Raw genomic sequence first — 17142 nt, 5'->3', positions numbered from 1 at the left:
TTCGAATTCAGCCAAGATTCCTGGAGATATCACCAATAAGTACTTTCGCTGCGAACACGGCCTGACTAATCGTCCGCCTATGTTCTAATGTTTCAAGACCCAGGAGTTGACAACGATCTTCGTACCGCGGAAGGTTCACAGGGTCATTCCAAGGAAGGTGACGAAAGGAATACCGAACAAATTTTCTTTGAACAGATTCAATCCTCGCTATCCAAACTGTTTGATACGGGCACCATACTACCGAGCTGAATTCCAATAACGATCGCACTAGAGAGCAGTATAGAGCTTTTAGACAGGCAGGATCGCGAAACTCGTCAGCGATCTTGAAAATGAACCCGAGTTGCCTGTTAGCTTTCGCAACGATGCCCGAGTAATGAAGCTTGAATGTTAAGGCGCAGTCCAGCGTGATCCCTAGATCACGAACATTGTCCACACGTTGCAGAAGTTGATGATTTATCGTATAAAGGGTGATACGGTCAAAATTTGGTCAATATCAACTTGACGTATTTCTTTCAATTTTGCATTTAAAAAACCTGAACACCTTTCATTTTGAAGGTGTGTGTGTGTAGAATGTTGCTCCTATTTTGATTTTGGAATTCACTCTTCAGTTGTCAAAATGCCGTTCAAGCAAGAAGAGCAGCGTATCAAAATTTTGCTCGCGCATCGCGAAAATCCGAGCTACTCGCACGCAAAGTTGGCAAAATCGCTAAAAGTTGCCAAATCAACCGTTACAAATGTTATTAAAGTGTTTGGGGAACGTTTGTCGACAGCCAGGAAGTCTGGATCGGGGGGAAATCGAAAACCGGAAGCCGCTGAGACGACAATGAGAGTTGCCGGTAGTTTCAAGCGAAACCCTAACCTCTCTCTCCGAGATGCCGCAAATAAGCTGGGTGTATCGTCTACAACCGTACATAGAGCCAAAAAACGAGCCGGACTATCGACTTACAAGAAGGTAGTGACTCCAAATCGCGATGATAAACAAAATACGACGGCCAAAGCGCGATCCCGGAGGCTGTACACGACGATGCTGACGAAGTTTGACTGCGTGGTAATGGACGACGAAACCTACGTCAAAGCCGACTACAAGCAGCTTCCGGGACAGGAGTTTTATACGGCAAAAGGAAGGGGAAAGGTAGCAGATGTTTTCAAGCACATGAAACTGTCAAAGTTCGCAAAGAAATATCTGGTTTGGCAAGCCATCTGTACCTGTGGCTTGAAAAGCAGCATTTTCATAGCTTCCGGGACTGTCAACCAAGAAATTTACGTGAAAGAGTGTTTGAATAAACGTCTGCTGCCTTTCCTGAAGAAACACGGTTGTTCCGTACTGTTTTGGCCGGATTTGGCATCTTGCCATTACGGTAAAAAGGCCATGGAGTGGTACGCCGCCAACAACGTGCAGGTGGTTCCCAAGGACAAGAACCCTCCCAACACGCCAGAGCTCCACCCAATTGAGAAATACTGGGCTATTGTCAAGCGGAACCTAAAGAAGACCAAAAAAACTGCTAAGGGCGAGCAGCAGTTCAAGGCAAACTGGCTTTCTGCGGCGAAGAAGGTGGACAAGGTGGCTGTACAAAATCTGATGGCAGGGGTCAAGCGTAAGGCCCGGCAATTCGGATTTGGAAAAGCGGAAGCCTAACTGAATATTTTTCCTGAATTTTATACTAATTGAACTTGAAAAAGAAATTTAATTTGATTTTTTAAATATACGATTTCACCGATGTACACGCGTTTTCCCTTGACCAAATTTTGATCGTATCACCCTTTAGTTGAATGCCACTGGTTTCAGCTTGCAATGAAATGAGATAATATTACATTTTTTGTACATTCAACGTGAGATAGTTTCTTGAGCACCACTCTTCGAAAATATCGATTAGGTGCTGAAGCCGCAAGCAATCGGCGAAGCTACGAACAATCACATAGATCTTCACATCATCCGCGTAGAATGATCGGCAGCCAGTTGGGAGGATCAGTCCAGCCTCTTTCACAACAATCGAGAATAGCAATGGTCCCAAGTTGCTACCTTGAGGAAAACCGGGGCTGTTTGTAAAATAGTCCGATTGCTCTGATCCGATTCTAACACAAAGTTCCCGATTGGTCAGATAGGACTTGAACCAACGATTTAAGCCCGAGGATACACCGAGTTTTTCAAGTCTAGCTAGCAGTATGGAGTGGTCAACCCGGTCGAATGCAGCCTTAAGATTTGTATATACAACGTCCACCTGCGCTCCAGGTTCCATACTTCGAAGACATAAAGAAATGAACGGAGCTAGATTTGTTGAAACTTATCTCTTGGGATAAAAACCGTGTTGGTCAGGAGAAATGTAATTTCTGCAACTAGAGAATAATGCGTCGTTGACGATGATTTCGAAAACTTTAGAGTAATCACTGAGTGATGTGATCCCTCGGTAATTTTCGACGTTTCTCTTGTCTCCTTTCTTGTAGATCGGGAACATGAATGACATGTATTGAAGTTGAATGAAATAAATAGACCAAAAGCTTACTAATGGGTTATATTTTATTGCCTGAAAGTTTGAAAATGATCGGTCAACTATGTAATTTTCTACAGCGCTTTTTCCGTGATGCAATTTGATGTGGGACACCCTTTACATGTTCCCCAGGATACAACGTATATTCGTTATGAGTCTGGTAGGACTTCCAGTCAGGATATCCAGGAATTAAAATTAAAATTTCCAGAGAAGTGCCACAAGAACTTCCTAGTAAGTCTAAAGGATTCCTAGAACTCCCAAAGATGTTACTATTCTAGAACTTCTTGCGTTAAAGCAACAAGGTTCAAGAGAGTCAATAAATTCAAAGGCAATAATCAGATCACTCGGGAAAGTTACTGAGAGTTCCAGAAAGTTTACTATAGGACAGCGCTGCCAAACGTGGTCTCTGGATCTCAGCCCAAGTAACATTACAATTTTTATCGAGGTTTTATAGCATTTTACTAAGTAATGGTCTACAGCACCCTCATAAATCCAAAATTGTTACTTAGGAGCAGTGATAGCATTATATCCTAATTTTATTCATCATTATGAATTTTAGCCCAGAATGAATGAGAAATAAACAAAATGCAGATTTAAACATGTTTATCAAACATACATACGACCAATAAAAAATCATGTTTAGAAAGGTTGGGCAGGCCTGCTATAGGACATCCAGTGAAGTCTCGTGAACTCGATGTCGATGTTTGAAAACTGTATAATTTGAATTCCAATCGAGCATCTAGAAGTTCTTTCTATGGGCCTATCTTAGCTCAGCAGCTAGACAAAAAACTATGCTTAGGGCAGCGGGTTCAAGTCTCGGTCAGATAGAGGCCGTTTAGGTCTAGACAATTTTCAATTAACAACAAACTGGAAGTGCTTAAAGAACGGTAAGTTCAAGGCAGACATTATAGTTATGAAGAAGGACTACGAGGACACCTAGAAAAATAATTAAACTTTCCAGTAAAATCTCTAGGACTTCTAGAAAATTAACTAGGACCTTCAAGGAAAACGCTAGGGTAGGACTCCCATGGAAGATTCAAGAAATTCCAAAAAAGCCTCCAGGACATTTAGAAAAGTCAGTAAGTTTCCATCCGGGAAGTATAGAGGGAAAGATCACCTGGAAAGTCTCAATGACTACGATACGTCTAGAAAGAGCGCTTTTGGCCTGAAACTAGCTAGGTAGCTCTACATAAAGGACGTGTTTGCCAATTTCAACCCGCACAATGCATTAGATCCTAAGTAACATTGATCATTTTTTCTCTCCGACTTTCTTTTTCGTTAATAACGTGACTTCAAAACCATTTCTTGTCATGTTCGTCGTATTATGTGCTAGATATTTTTTTCAACTGTGAAAATAGCTGGATGAGCCTTTACACGACCGTGGGGATACGAAGAGGAAATCGACGAAAAGAATTGTTACTTAGAACCTTATCCATTATTCGGCTTGATTTAATCGTTCGAATTTTCCTCAAAGTGCGTATGCTAGACTTGCTTGTTAACACTTCAAACCCGATGCCTCCGGTAAAATGTAATAGATTTTAAATTTATTTAATTGAATTGAGATTTTAAATTTATAGAGTTATAATTTTTCAAACATTGCAAGTTTGCCATTACACATTTTACCGGAGGCATCGTGTTCGGATTACAAGATCTAACCCTGATAACTTTAGACACCACAACTTAGTTTGGTATGTCTACTGAACCTATCTTGAAATTTTCATGAGACTTGAAATACGTCCCCCTTTCTGGATTAAATCATTCAAAGTTACCCCTAATTGTCTCTGAGAGTTGCATAAGAGTCCCGAATGTTTTCTAAATAATCCCAGAAATCCCCGAATTTTCCGTGTAACCGTATGCGTTGTAAATTAGGTACCAGTCTGAGGTTTTTTTTTATCAATATCTAAGTGTCGATTTGGACTGTAACCCATCGGAGAACCTACCCAGTTTGAGACATCTTGAATCTATAGCTGATGTTTTGTACTTGCTGTTGTTGTTGTTGTTGTTGTTGTTGTTGTTGTTGCTGCTGCTGTTGTAGTTGTTGGTGGTGTTGAATTTGCTGTAGCTGATGTTGCTGATGTTGTTGTTGAGCCTGCTGTAGAGCTAGTTGCTGGTGTAGGAGATGTTTGCTGTCGATGTCGACTTCGTTCGCGGCACCACTGGCCGCTGCCGTATTGGAAGATTCTTCGTCCGCCGAGTCGTCTATCAGTTGCTCAGGAGGTAGTGCCGATGGTGTAGCCAGCGAGGGAAGGCTATCCTCCAGACTGGCTATCGTCGCTTTGCTGCTGGCCAGCGTTGCCGATGAAGAGCTGCTGTTGGTACTGCCGTACAAACGTAACGCGTCGAAGGAACGGGCGCAGGTCATGCTACAGAACCGACGCTGCTTGGTGTAGAACGAGTGCTTCACTCCTATTGCACCACACTTTTCACAAATGGCTGTGCGAGAAAAATGAGAAAAAAGAAGAAGCGGAAAGCAAGAGTAAACGGAATCGTTCGCATGTGGGAAAAGCTCGTCAGTGATCAAGTGCTTGTGAACAGTTACAGTATGGATCGATTAACAACCCACCCTATCAGGAGGAGAATCCTCGAACTCAAGCCGGAAGCAAACACCCGAAAAAAAAGGATATACAACAAAACCTACCCATTCCATCACGCTGGATCGGTATCACTGACGGATCGATATCGCCCTTGTACGCAATCGGTGTCTTCAGTACCAGCCCGGGTCGTTTTACAGGTTTAATTTTTTTATTCGTAAATCGTACCGATGGCCCACTCGTGTCGCCCATCCCGTGCCCTCTTCCCGACGCTCCAGGCGCCATCGCATTGGCAACCGCAGCCATCTGTTCTACCATTCCGCCCATCTTCATTCCTTCGTGGATAGGACTCGACGAACCGTCCCCATTGGCACCTCCATCATAGTCCAGGAAGCTTCCCTGGGGCTGCAGCAGCTGAGCTTCGTTCATCAGTTTGTACCCGAGCAGGTTCTCCTGTCCAGTGACGGTCAGGTACTCATTACCAGCTTCCACCATCCGTTGGTAGTGTTCGTACGTTTCCATCGCATGCTCTTCATCGTTGAGATGATCGTCTTCCTCGTCGTCGTCGATTATTCGCGTGGCTCCGGTCGAATCATCACCATCGCCACCAACTACACCGCAGGAACCGCCAGCCACCCCAGATAACTGACCAGCTAGTCCACTCTGCTCCAGGAAGCTATAATTCCCTAGGCTCAGTTGTTGCTGCAGCTGCAACTGCTGCTGTTGGAGATTGAACAGTTCCGGATTAGTGATGGCCAGATCGGGATTCGGCATCGTCGTGAGGCCACCCGTGGGCGTTGGGATTGCCGTCACATGGCCACTGTAGTCACCGATCAACGATCCAATCGCTGGGTTCATATCCTACGAAGTTCGCCAATCCACAAGCACAGGGGTATCGTTTTTTTATCATTCAAAAAAATTCAAGACGGTTGTTTACCGGAATGTGTGTAAGTGTAGTGAAATGTTGGTATTTCCGGACGAAAATGGGCGAAAAACGAAACCAAAAAAGAAAAGAGAAAAAAAGGAAAACAAAATTAGACAAAATAAATCAAAATCTAAGCAAACTTAGGCAGGCACTTGAAGGTAAAAAGCGAATGGAAAAGTGTACTAAATGAAACCCTCGTTTTTTTTTATTTCTAAGGTAATTGTGGGATGGAAATCTTAAGGTTAAGGATACGTACCATAGAGGGAGCTGGCTGTGACATGTCGTCCATAACGGCTGGAACTGGCTGCCCGTACAGATTGGCAAGGTTTTCATCCAGTGGCGAGGCGAACTGTCCCATCCAAACCATAGTACTAAGTTCTTGCGGATTCATACTAGGTATCACGTGGTTGAAAACTGTAAGGGTGAAAGCGGAAACGAAGGAGTAGATTTAGTGAAACATTTCGTTTTGTATAATTCCATATCAAGAAGTTACACTTTTCGAAGACAACATATCAAGCAGACTACCCGAGCAAAGTCGGTTAACAAAATGAAAGCATATCGATATTAAAGTTTGCAGTTCCTATCATAATGAAAACTAATTTTGATTTCAATTCCCGCGACAGAAGTCTGATATCATATTGTGATTTCATTATGCAGTCAAGACTTTTTAAATAAAAACAACTTAACTTGAAGTTCTTCAGTTAACGTCTTGTTTAAAATTTAATTTATGTTCATCTGTTGTTGAACTAACGATTATTGTTTATGTGAGATTTGAGCTCAAGTCTTTCAGCGTGAGAAGCATGGATGCTAACCTTTTACACCAAGCCCGTATTCAGTTAAACAACATGAATGCAAAATCAGTAATCAAATTGATTTAATCGATAGCAGGATTAGTTTGATTCAACAGTGTAACATTTTGCTCTCATTTTTGCTGTGTTAACCGTTAAGTCAACCAAAATGAGACAAATGGAGTATTCAAAAGAAGTAACATCATAACAGCAAATTTTGATTTCAATTTGATCTTCAGCTTTGCTCGGGTAACCACTCTTATACAAAGATAAAAAAGGAGGAAAGTTGACAGTTTTCTTGATATGTTAATGTTGACTTCGATTTTTTAGACACTCCTGAAAATATTAACGCATACAATTAATTTAATATATAATATAAGATTGATTTCTTTGCACTGGTACGGAATGTTCTTGGCAATAGAGATTATCACGCTCGGTTTTTTTGGAGTGCTGTGTGTGAGTGTGACAATGCTAATCCGAGGAAAATACATAAGTCGCTGACAAACTCATTTTGACAGATGAAATTTCATACACTTTAAGGTCCCTAACCTCATTTTTTGCTTACTATCATTTTGGCTCTGAGTAAAAGAGATGGCAACAAACCACCCAATACTGTCAAAATTTACGGATGGGCGAAGAGTGCGGCAAATCTTCGTGGATTTATCAGTCTCGAGGTTAGTAATTCAAGCTTAATAATGGATTAGGTCCTCTTCGTAGATTTCTTCTTTGTATTCCCACGGCCATGTATAGTCCTCTCCAGGCGGGTTCGTATTGGTGAGATTTGCGTGTGTTAGTGAGTTTTTTGTTAGCTGTGAGAATTTTTTTTGTTTGCTGTAAGAACTGTCATTTTAAAGTAAAAATAAACAACAAAACGAAAACAAACCGTACGCTTTTTAATAAATGTGGCTTTTCTCATTAATGAGTAAATTATTTTAACAACAATGAGTTTCTGCTAACAGTAGCTAACAGTTAGTACTTACAGTATGCAAAAAAAGTTTATCCACCCCCTACCAATTTACATATTTTTTTTATTTTTCTGGTGAAAATCAGTTCAATTTTATGAGTGTTCCTCCATGATTTATCAATTTATGTTTATTTATCACATTGCCATTGAAAATACGGCATTTATATCTTTTCTTGAGATTCCATGTGATAAATTATGAAAAATGGTAAAAAATTACGCAAAAAAAGTTTATCCACCCCCAAACGGATACTATGACTTAAGTGTGTTTCACAGAGTTATAGTGTGTATTCTGCAACTTTATCGAATGTAAACATTGTGTCTATCTGTCATTTAGTGCTCTTGAAGTTTTCGTGCTCAAAATTTCAGTTTTGTGATCAAAATTGGAAGTTATTTGTTTCAAAATGCCCAAAAAAGACCAAATTTCGATCAGTATCCGAAATTTGAGTATTGAACGTTACAAAACTGGTAAAAGCTACCGTGATATTGCCGATATTGTCCAGATTCACAAAGATACGGTCGCTAGAATTGTGCAGATGTACAAAAAGCGTGGTTCTATATCACCAGCTAAGCGATAAATCATGGAGGAACACTCATAAAATTGAACTGATTTTCACCAGAAAAACAAACAAAAAATGTAAATTGGTAGGGGGTGGATAAACTTTTTTTGCATACTGTAATTGGTATAATAAATTACTCATTTATTAACAGTGCCAATTTTATTGACAATGGGTTCACTTTTACTCATAAATGCATGTTTGATTCTTACCGTGCACATGACAGTATACGCTAGTGTGTGTAAAATTATATTAGTAGTGTAGTGTTCGTGAGATCCTGCTTGGAGAACTCAATAGCTATTTTCAACAGACAGTTCGATAAATGAAACAATAAAATTATTGTCTGGCATTTGGGGATTTACTACTATTATCGGACAGGTTTAGGCCGAAGGGTCTCAGAATCAGGGCTGGTAGCGGCTGTCAAAAATAGTGATTGTGGTTACCATGTTGAAGAAAGTGACCAAATAGTGGCTTATAATTGTAAAAAAATACTACCTGACCGAAGAGAAGAAAACTAGTCGTTCTAATGATGGCACACCAAATAAATGTTTGATGTTTTAGACTTATTCATAAACACTTATGTACGATATGAACCTTTAAAACCAAAGATTCAATAGAAAGTTTATGACCAAACCCCTCGGCATTACTACTACCTGTCAAAACTGGAAAACCGGGAATCCTCAGGGAATTTTATTTTCCTGAAAATACCTGGAAGTCTCAGAGAATTTAACAATTTTCTTACTAAAGATATTTTAAAGAAAAGGATGCATTTTAAAATACAAACTTTTAATTCCCTTGTTATTTTCATTCACACATTGAACTTAACTTCAGTAACAAATACATTTTAAAAATTCAAAGGACTGAAAAGTTTTTATTTTTTGGTTCTGGAAAATGTATATTTTCCACATATTTTTGAAATTCTGGACCTAAAACCTATAATGCTTCAAGAAATTTTCAAGAACCTGGAGTAAACTTCCTGCACAGTTTTAAAGGCTCATGGAATTATATTATAATTTCAAAGGACCTTATTCCAAGGGAGTTCTGGAAAAAATGTCTTTGAGAAAAACATCAAGTGCAATCTGCTTTCAAGGTATTTCTGAGGAATTTTAGGTTTCATGTAAAGCCTGAGATAGTTTTGAGTAGAATTTAAAAAAAACCCCTGAATTGAATTCAAAGTAAAACCAAACCCGAGCGTCTGTTCACCATGAAGGTGCGGCTGATCACCGTCCTAGTGCCAGCGTGGGACTCTAAACAGAGCTGTGCACGATGGTCCCCCGGCAAGACAGGGGGTTGGTGCAGCCCAACAAGCCGCCCTGAAAAAAAATGAATTTGCGAATACTGAAGAAAGAAATACGGATCGGAACAATCGACACAGACCTACGCGACGAAATAAGGACTACGATTGGAAACATGGAACTGCTCGGCTTCCCGGGCTGCGATAGGTTAGTCTATGACGAACTTCAACCTCGCAACTTCGAAGTCGTAGCACTGCAGGAACTTTGCTGGACGGGACAAAAGGTATGGAAAAACGGGCATCGAGCGACTACTTTCTACCAGAGCTGTGGCACCACCAACGAGCTGGGAGCCGGCTTTGTAGTGCTGGGTAAGATGCGCCAACGCGTGATTGGTTGGCAGCCGTGCAAGTTGAGGATTAAGGGTCGTTTCTTCAACTACAGCATCATCAACTGCCCACACGAAGCGAGACCCGACGACGAGAAAGAAGCGTTCTATGCGCTGCTGGATCACGATGGCTGTTCGCAATGGGACGTCAAAATCATCATCGGCGACATGAACGCTCAGGTAGGACGGGAGGCAATGTATAGACCGGCAATCGGGCCAAACAGCCTGCATGCCGCATCGAACGACAACGGCCAATGATGCGTGAACTGTGCAGCTTCTCGGGGTATGGTAGTTTTTTTTTATGTTATAGTCACTTGAACGCTCTTGGGTCATTCGTGACTTGTCTGGGGGTGAGATTTGAACTCGTGACTTTAGCGTGAGAGGTATGGATGCTAACCACTACGCCGGGGTCGCCCCCTTATATGGTAGTTCAAAATACCTTTTTCCATCGCAAGGATATCCACAAAGCCACCTGACAAACACACAGAAAACCAAATTGATCACGTTCTAATCGACGGGAAATTCTTCTCCGACATTATCAACGTCCGCATGTACCGTAGTGCGAATATAGATTTGGACCACTACCTAGTTGCAGTATGCATGCGCTCAAAACTCTCGACGGTGCATAACACACGTCGAAGTCGAACGCCACGACCCAACATTGAGCAACTACGGGACGCCGGAGTTGCCCAGGACTACGGGCAGCAGCTGGAAGTTGCACTACCCACGGAAGAGCAGCTTGGCGCAGCTTCTCTTGAAGATGGCTGGAGTAACATCCGTTCAGCCATAGGTAGTACTGCTGCAGCGGCACTAGGTACTGCAATCCCGGACCGAAGAAATGACTGGTTTGACGGCGAATGCAAACTGTTAGTAGAGGAGAAGAATGCAGCACGGGCGAGAATGCTGCAACACCGCACGAGATTGAATGTGGAGCGATACAGACAAGCGCGGAACAGACAAAACTCGGTTTTCCGAAGGAAGAAGCGTCAGCAGGAAGATCGAGATCGCGAGGCGATGGAAAATCTGTACCGCGTAAACGACACACGGAAGTTCTACGAGAAGCTAAATAGTTCGCGCAAAGGCTACGTGCCGCAAGCCGATATGTGCAAGGACTTGGACGGTAACCTTCTCACGAACGAGTGTGAGGTGATTGAGAGGTGGAAGCAGTACTATGACGAGCACCTCAACGGTGAAGCAACAGAAAACGGTGAAGCAACAGACCTTGGAGCACATGCAGAAGACGACAGGCTACCGGTCCGTGATCTTCAAGAAGTTGAGGAGGAGATCGGTCGGCTGAAGAACCACAAAACAACTGGTGTAGATCAACTACCAAGTGAGTTATTAAAATACGGTGGTGAAGCACTGGCTAGAGCGCTGCGATGGGAGGAGAAGATATTACCGGAGGAGTAGATGGAAGGTGTCGTATGCCCAATCTACAAAAAGGGCGACCAGTTGGATTGCTGCAACTACCGCGCGATCACACTGCTGAGCGCTGCCTTTAAGGCACTCTCCCAAATTCTATGCCGCTGCCTGTCACCATTTGCAAGAGAGTTCGTGGGGCAATACCAGGCGGGATTCATGGGTGCCCGCGCTACCACGGACCAAATTTTCGCGATTCGGCAGGTTCTGCAGAAATGCCGTGAATACAACGTGCCCACACATCATTTGTTCATCGATTTCAAATCCGCATACGACACAATCGATCGAGATCAGCTATGGCAGATTATGCACGAGTACGGATTTCCGGATAAACTGACGCGATTGGTCGAGTCGCTTTGAATCTCGAAGGAAGTTACGGCAAGGTGATGGACTTTCGTGTCTGCTGTTCAACATCGCGTTAGAAGGTGTGATCAGAAGAGCAGGGATAGACACGAGTGGCACGATCTTGAGGAATTTCATCCAGCTTCTTGGCTTCGCCGATGACATTGACATCATGGCACGGAACTTTGAGACGATGGCGGAAACGTACATCAGACTGAAGGCTGAAGCTAGGCGGATTGGACTTGCCATCAACGCATCAAAGACAAAATACATGAAAGAAAGAGGTTCTATTTTTTTCCTTTGGTTTGTTTTTTTCCGTCGATCTTGTTCCCGATGCTACCGACGTGCCAGGAAGGCAGCTCCCACACCTGGACCCTACCTATCGACCCATCAACTCATAAACCGGGGATCAACGGCTTTACTTCCCATCCGAAGGAAGGCGTGATCAGAGATGTTATGCCTCAGAACATCCCGGCGTCGCCGACTGGGATTGAACCCAGGCCTACTGGGGTGAGAGGTAATCACGCTTACCACTACACCACCGGCGCCGTTAAAGAGATTCTAGGGAAGACAATGTTAGTCTCCCACCCCGAGTTCAGATTAACGGTGGCGAAATCGAGGTGGTCGATGAGTTCCTGTATTTGGGTGGTGACCGCCGAAAATGATACCAGCAGAGAAATTCAAAGACGCATTATGCATTGGGCTCCAGAGGACGCTCCGGTAAAAAAAAATTCGCCGCCGCATGAAGTTGACTATCTACAGACGCTGATTATACCGGCGATCCTCTACGGCCACGGGATCTGGACTATACTCATGGAGAACCAACGCGCTCTTGGTGTTTTCGAACGGAAGGTGTTGCGTACCATCTACGGTGGAGATGGATGACGGAACGTGGAGGAGGCGAATGAACCACGGATTGCACGAGCTGCTGGGAGAACCATCCATCGTCCACATTGCAAAAATTGGGCGAATACGGTGGGCTGGGCACGTCTTAAGAATGCCGCACGATGACCAAGTGAAATGGTTCTAGAAAGCGACCCAACAGGAACAAGAACAAGAGGCGCGCAGCAGGCAAGGTGGATCGACCAAGTAGAAGGCGACCTGCGGACCCTTTGCAGACTACGAGGCTGGCGAAGTGTGGCCATGAATCGAGTAGAGTGGAGACAGTAGAGGACAACAAGGCCTTAGGTAAGGTAAGGTTAGGTAAGGTAAGGTTAGGTAAGGCTGTGCCTAGTAGTTTGTAGTTGAAAATAATCGGTTGTTTCTTGCGTGAGAAAGTAATGATTGTACACTTAACTGGGTTGACCACCAGTCGGTTTAGACTACACCAGTCAGTAAAGATGTCAAACTTTCAGATCGTCTGCAAACGATAATCGTGGCCTTGTGATAACATGGTGAACGTCGTCGTTGTAAAGGAGAAATACCAAAGGTCCCAGATGGTTACCCTGAGGTATACCGGACTTTGCGCAGAAGCTTGCTGAGCGAAAAGTACCCAAAGTTACTGTCAGTTGCCGCTCCGTGAGGTATGAACGAAACCATCTCAAAAGATTTCCACTGATCCCTAGCCTATCAAGCTTAGCGATCGCAATTTCGTGGTTCAGCTTATCGAAGGCTGCCGTAAGATCTGTGTAGATAACGTCCGTTTGGGTCCGAGCAATCAAACTGTCTGTGGTGTAAGACGTTAGGCACAGCAGGTTCGTAGTTGTGGAACGCCCAGTTATGAATCCGTGTTGATCTATACTTAGATATTGCTTGAATTGCGAATTTAGGGACTCTATGACAACCAATTCAAAAAGTTTTGATACAGCACTCAGCGACGTGATTCCCCGGTAGTTGTTTACGTCGCGTTTGCTTACCTTTTTATGAACAGGAAACATATCTGCAGTCTTCCAGCAAGACGGAAAGATGCCGCTGGAAAGAGAGAGCTGGAATATGCGGCGCAGTGGATCTAAAAGACAAGTGATGTTCTTTTTAAGAATAATCGACGGAATAACATCGGGTCCAGTCTTAGCTGAAGTCTTAAGTTTAGATGCTGCTCTAGAAATCGTATCCGTAGTGGCTTCGACCATGCTGAGTGTTTGGTTAACCAAAGGAACATTACTGGCCGCGGAAGTAATGAGATTGGCGGGTGAGTTGCTCGTCTTCAAACACACTAGCAAATTTGGCTGAGAACAGGTTGCAAATGTCTTGTTGATTGCCAGCAGTTTCACCATTAAAAATCATGGCAGAGGGTAAGCCGACTTCCCTGCGTTGCTCATTTACGAAGTTCCAGAAGGATTTCGGGTGTGATTTTAGCCGCCGTTGAATCCTCCTTTGATAGCGTTGAAAACAGAGACGACTTAACCGCTTATACTCGTGGTTGAGTCTGACATAGTAGCATTTCAGCGGCAGTGTGCGGAGTTTAGTAAATCTTCTGAGAGCAGCCTTCTTAGCTCTTTTCAACGAGCGAAGATCTTTCGTCATCCACGGGACGCGATATGGATGATCTTTTTGGAAACGTGTCTGTCAATGACATATGCCAAGACGTGAGAAAAGGTTTGTGCAGCAATGTTGACGTCTACAGGATCTAGAATATGCTCCCAATCCAGGTTAGACAGCACATGGACAATACTGCGATGTTCAGCTCTACGGAAGTCATATGACACAGCGTTTGGAGTGCTGGTGAAACCATGGACAATATTATTTTCGATCACGATAACTAAAGCAGGGTGATGATGGACTTCCTTGACTAAAGGTTCGGGTGCCGTGGAGAAGAAAGGAGCTGTAGGTTTGTTTACATAATGGCTCTTCCACCCCTTTCAAATGTTAGTCTAGATTAGTAAGATTGTTACGGACGTCACGAGAATGCCAGAAGGAATTATAAGATGATTCTGGGGAATCCTGAAAGCAACTCTGAAGACATCTTAGGGTGATTCTAAGGAAATTTTAGAGAAAATTCTTTAGATATCCTATGAAGAATTACATCTTATATAAATAAATCTTGAAATTATCTAGGTAATTCAAACATTTAAGTTTAAGTTTTAATTAAGTTTTCAAGACCCCGGGCACAATTATGGAGCCTCAAACAGTTGGAAAGATTTCATGTTAACAAAAAAAAAAAAAAATATTTCGGTCTAAGAAAACTCTTCAAAGGGGAGTTATATGTAAGTCTAATTGGCAAACCACCTCAGGACATAAATAATAAGGGGTAAGAGGGGCATAATAATCATCCCGCCCTCCAGTTCCAAACTTCTAAATGTTCAAATTAAATGAATTGGCAGTAAGTTCAATATCACCATAATTATTGACCAATTAATTCGTTTCAAACCATAAGAAATCCAATACTAAACCAGAGGAAGCTTACTATGCCCCTCCTTTCCCTATGAGACACTGAAATGCCTGATACTAAGGACTTTGTTTTTTTTTCTATCCCAGGCTAAGGAAAATCAAGCTGAACATTGCATTAGGTCCTAAGTAACATTGACAGATTCTCTTCGTCCACTTTCTATTTTTATTCCCACGGCCATGTAAAGACATTCCCAGGTATTTTCAGCACACAGATCGATAAAAGAAGCTTTTATCTAGCATCTTGTCAACAAGATCAACATCAAGCATAAAAAAGAAACGGTTATGTGCTCAAGTTATTAGTGAAAGAGAAAGTCGACGAAGAGAATCGATCAATGGTACTTAGGACCTAATGCAATATTCAGCTTGAAATAAAAAACAGAGGAAAAACTACAACTTGTTAACAAGTTAACAGACTTCGATCAAAATATAAACAAACATATTTTGAGATTGCAATCGAATTCCCGGTCATTTCCCTAATGGTTCCGATTCCCGGCTCCCTGTTTTCCCGATTGAGTAACCACCATGAACTAGGTAGGGATTTCATTGAAAGATACCTAGTTATGGGACGAATTGCAACCTTGCTTGCCGGATCCTACTTGCGATTCCTGTTGCCGTTGTTTCAGTTCCTCCATTGGTGGTAAGGGTTGTTTCAAATAGTTTTTTTTTTCATCAACGTAGTTGCGGCGTTGATTGTCCGTCATGTCATTCATAAGAATTTATTCTTTATTAAATCTTATCTTAATTCAATGTTCACTAATCATTCCAACGACAGCAAAACAAAGTCTTCCCTGCTTTTTCGATAGAGTCGCCCACCCCCTCGGTTTCTCCTTAGAATTTCACAAATCAATTTGGAATTCCAGTCAGAACAAACTCCAATTCCATTGAAGTGCTAGTGGATTTTTTCTCATTGTAATCCTTTTTTCTGAAGGAGTTCTGAAAGTATCCGTAGAATTATGTTTAGGGACTTTCAAGAGTTCCAAAATTTTCTCGCAACCGCAAGTTCTCATCGTTCAGAGAATACCGGAAGGTTCAGAAATTCTCGATTATTTTTTCGAAGGGACGTATCAGCTTTTGTAAACAATGTATTTGGTTGTTGATTTGGTGAAACTGGTAGCTCGCCTACACATGCTAATACTACCATCAGATAGGGGGAATTTTCCCCGACGATCAAATGCATTGTTTTCAAAAGCTGATACTTCCCTTCGAAAAAGTAATCGAGAATTACTTCAATTCTAAGAGCTGCCGGGAATTTTAAGAGAGTTTAAGATAATCCCTAAGAAAATTTCAAGATATTTCAGACCAGAACCAGAAAGCTTTGAATGGGAATTTGAAGATAATTCAGAGAAGAAATCCAAGGGAAAGTTCTATCGAAAATTATCTAGAGGTTTCTCTTGGAATTCGATTCGACATTAGCGAAAAGTGGATGTCATTTAGAGACCTACACTATCTAATTTACTACCCATAAACGCAGATAATCCGACACAATAAAAAGGGCGGCTAATCGATCATTGCGTAATTATTGATGACCATGGGTTGCACAATGTAACATCCAGCAACGGTCGCTGTTGCTTTTCCTAACCTACGTGAAATATGTTCTGTAAACAATCATATCAATACATAATACAAAACATTGTAAAAAGATAATTGTTTTGCCGATCTGGAGTAATCAATTTCTGCTCGCTACCGCGGTGCTACTGATGGTTGCTTCTGGTGGCCGCCAGCAAACGGTATCCTTCCGTTTCCTGCTGGATTCCAAGCACGGCAGCAGCCTCTCAATCCACCAGGAAAGAAAGAAAAGAAAAAAAAAACCTGTCGCAATCGTCCAGTCCCTACGAAAAACACCACAAACACATAAAGGAACACACAACACAGCGGCGCAGACCAAGCAGCAAAAAGTAGTGATGAGAACGCGAAACTACGGAGGAGGAGCGACAGAAGCGTGATGATGCTTTCCCCTTCCATCAATTAGCGCTTCGATTTTCCGGACGGGAAAAATCCTCCGACCGCAGCAGGAAAGTTTACTCCTCCATCGGGAAAACACTGCCGGGGCTATGCTCTTTCGGATTCGGTCTATTTTCACCCGGTCCAATCGCCCCAAACGGGACGAAATCCATCAATCCGGAAAACCACACCACCGCCGTCGTTCCGTGAAAAAAAAAATCGTCGGCAGAGGAGCCCCAAATAAA

The 17142-nt window shown here is 42.6% G+C and overlaps 1 protein-coding gene across 1 annotated transcript in view; it reads right to left on the bottom strand.

Annotated features, from left to right (window-relative positions):
* Sfmbt (Scm-related gene containing four mbt domains) overlaps positions 1-17142 on the bottom strand; it is a 37350-nt gene that overhangs the window by 19778 nt on the left and 430 nt on the right. Inside the window, exons 2-4 of the mRNA XM_065234202.1 lie at positions 6199-6356; positions 5125-5878; positions 4427-4919 (exon numbers count right to left, since the gene is read on the bottom strand). Of these exons, the coding sequence (XP_065090274.1) occupies positions 4427-4919; positions 5125-5878; positions 6199-6356 (1405 nt within the window). The remainder of the gene's footprint in view (positions 1-4426; positions 4920-5124; positions 5879-6198; positions 6357-17142) is intronic.

This window comes from Ochlerotatus camptorhynchus, unplaced genomic scaffold (genome assembly GCF_037179485.1).
Source record: "Ochlerotatus camptorhynchus isolate MF236.1 unplaced genomic scaffold, CSIRO-AGI_Acam_v1.1 ptg000432l, whole genome shotgun sequence".
In the NCBI taxonomy this organism is placed as follows: Eukaryota; Metazoa; Arthropoda; class Insecta; order Diptera; family Culicidae; genus Ochlerotatus; species Ochlerotatus camptorhynchus.
The sequence above is the reverse complement of the archived record's forward strand: the minus strand, read 5'-3'. Positions and strand labels throughout refer to the sequence as shown.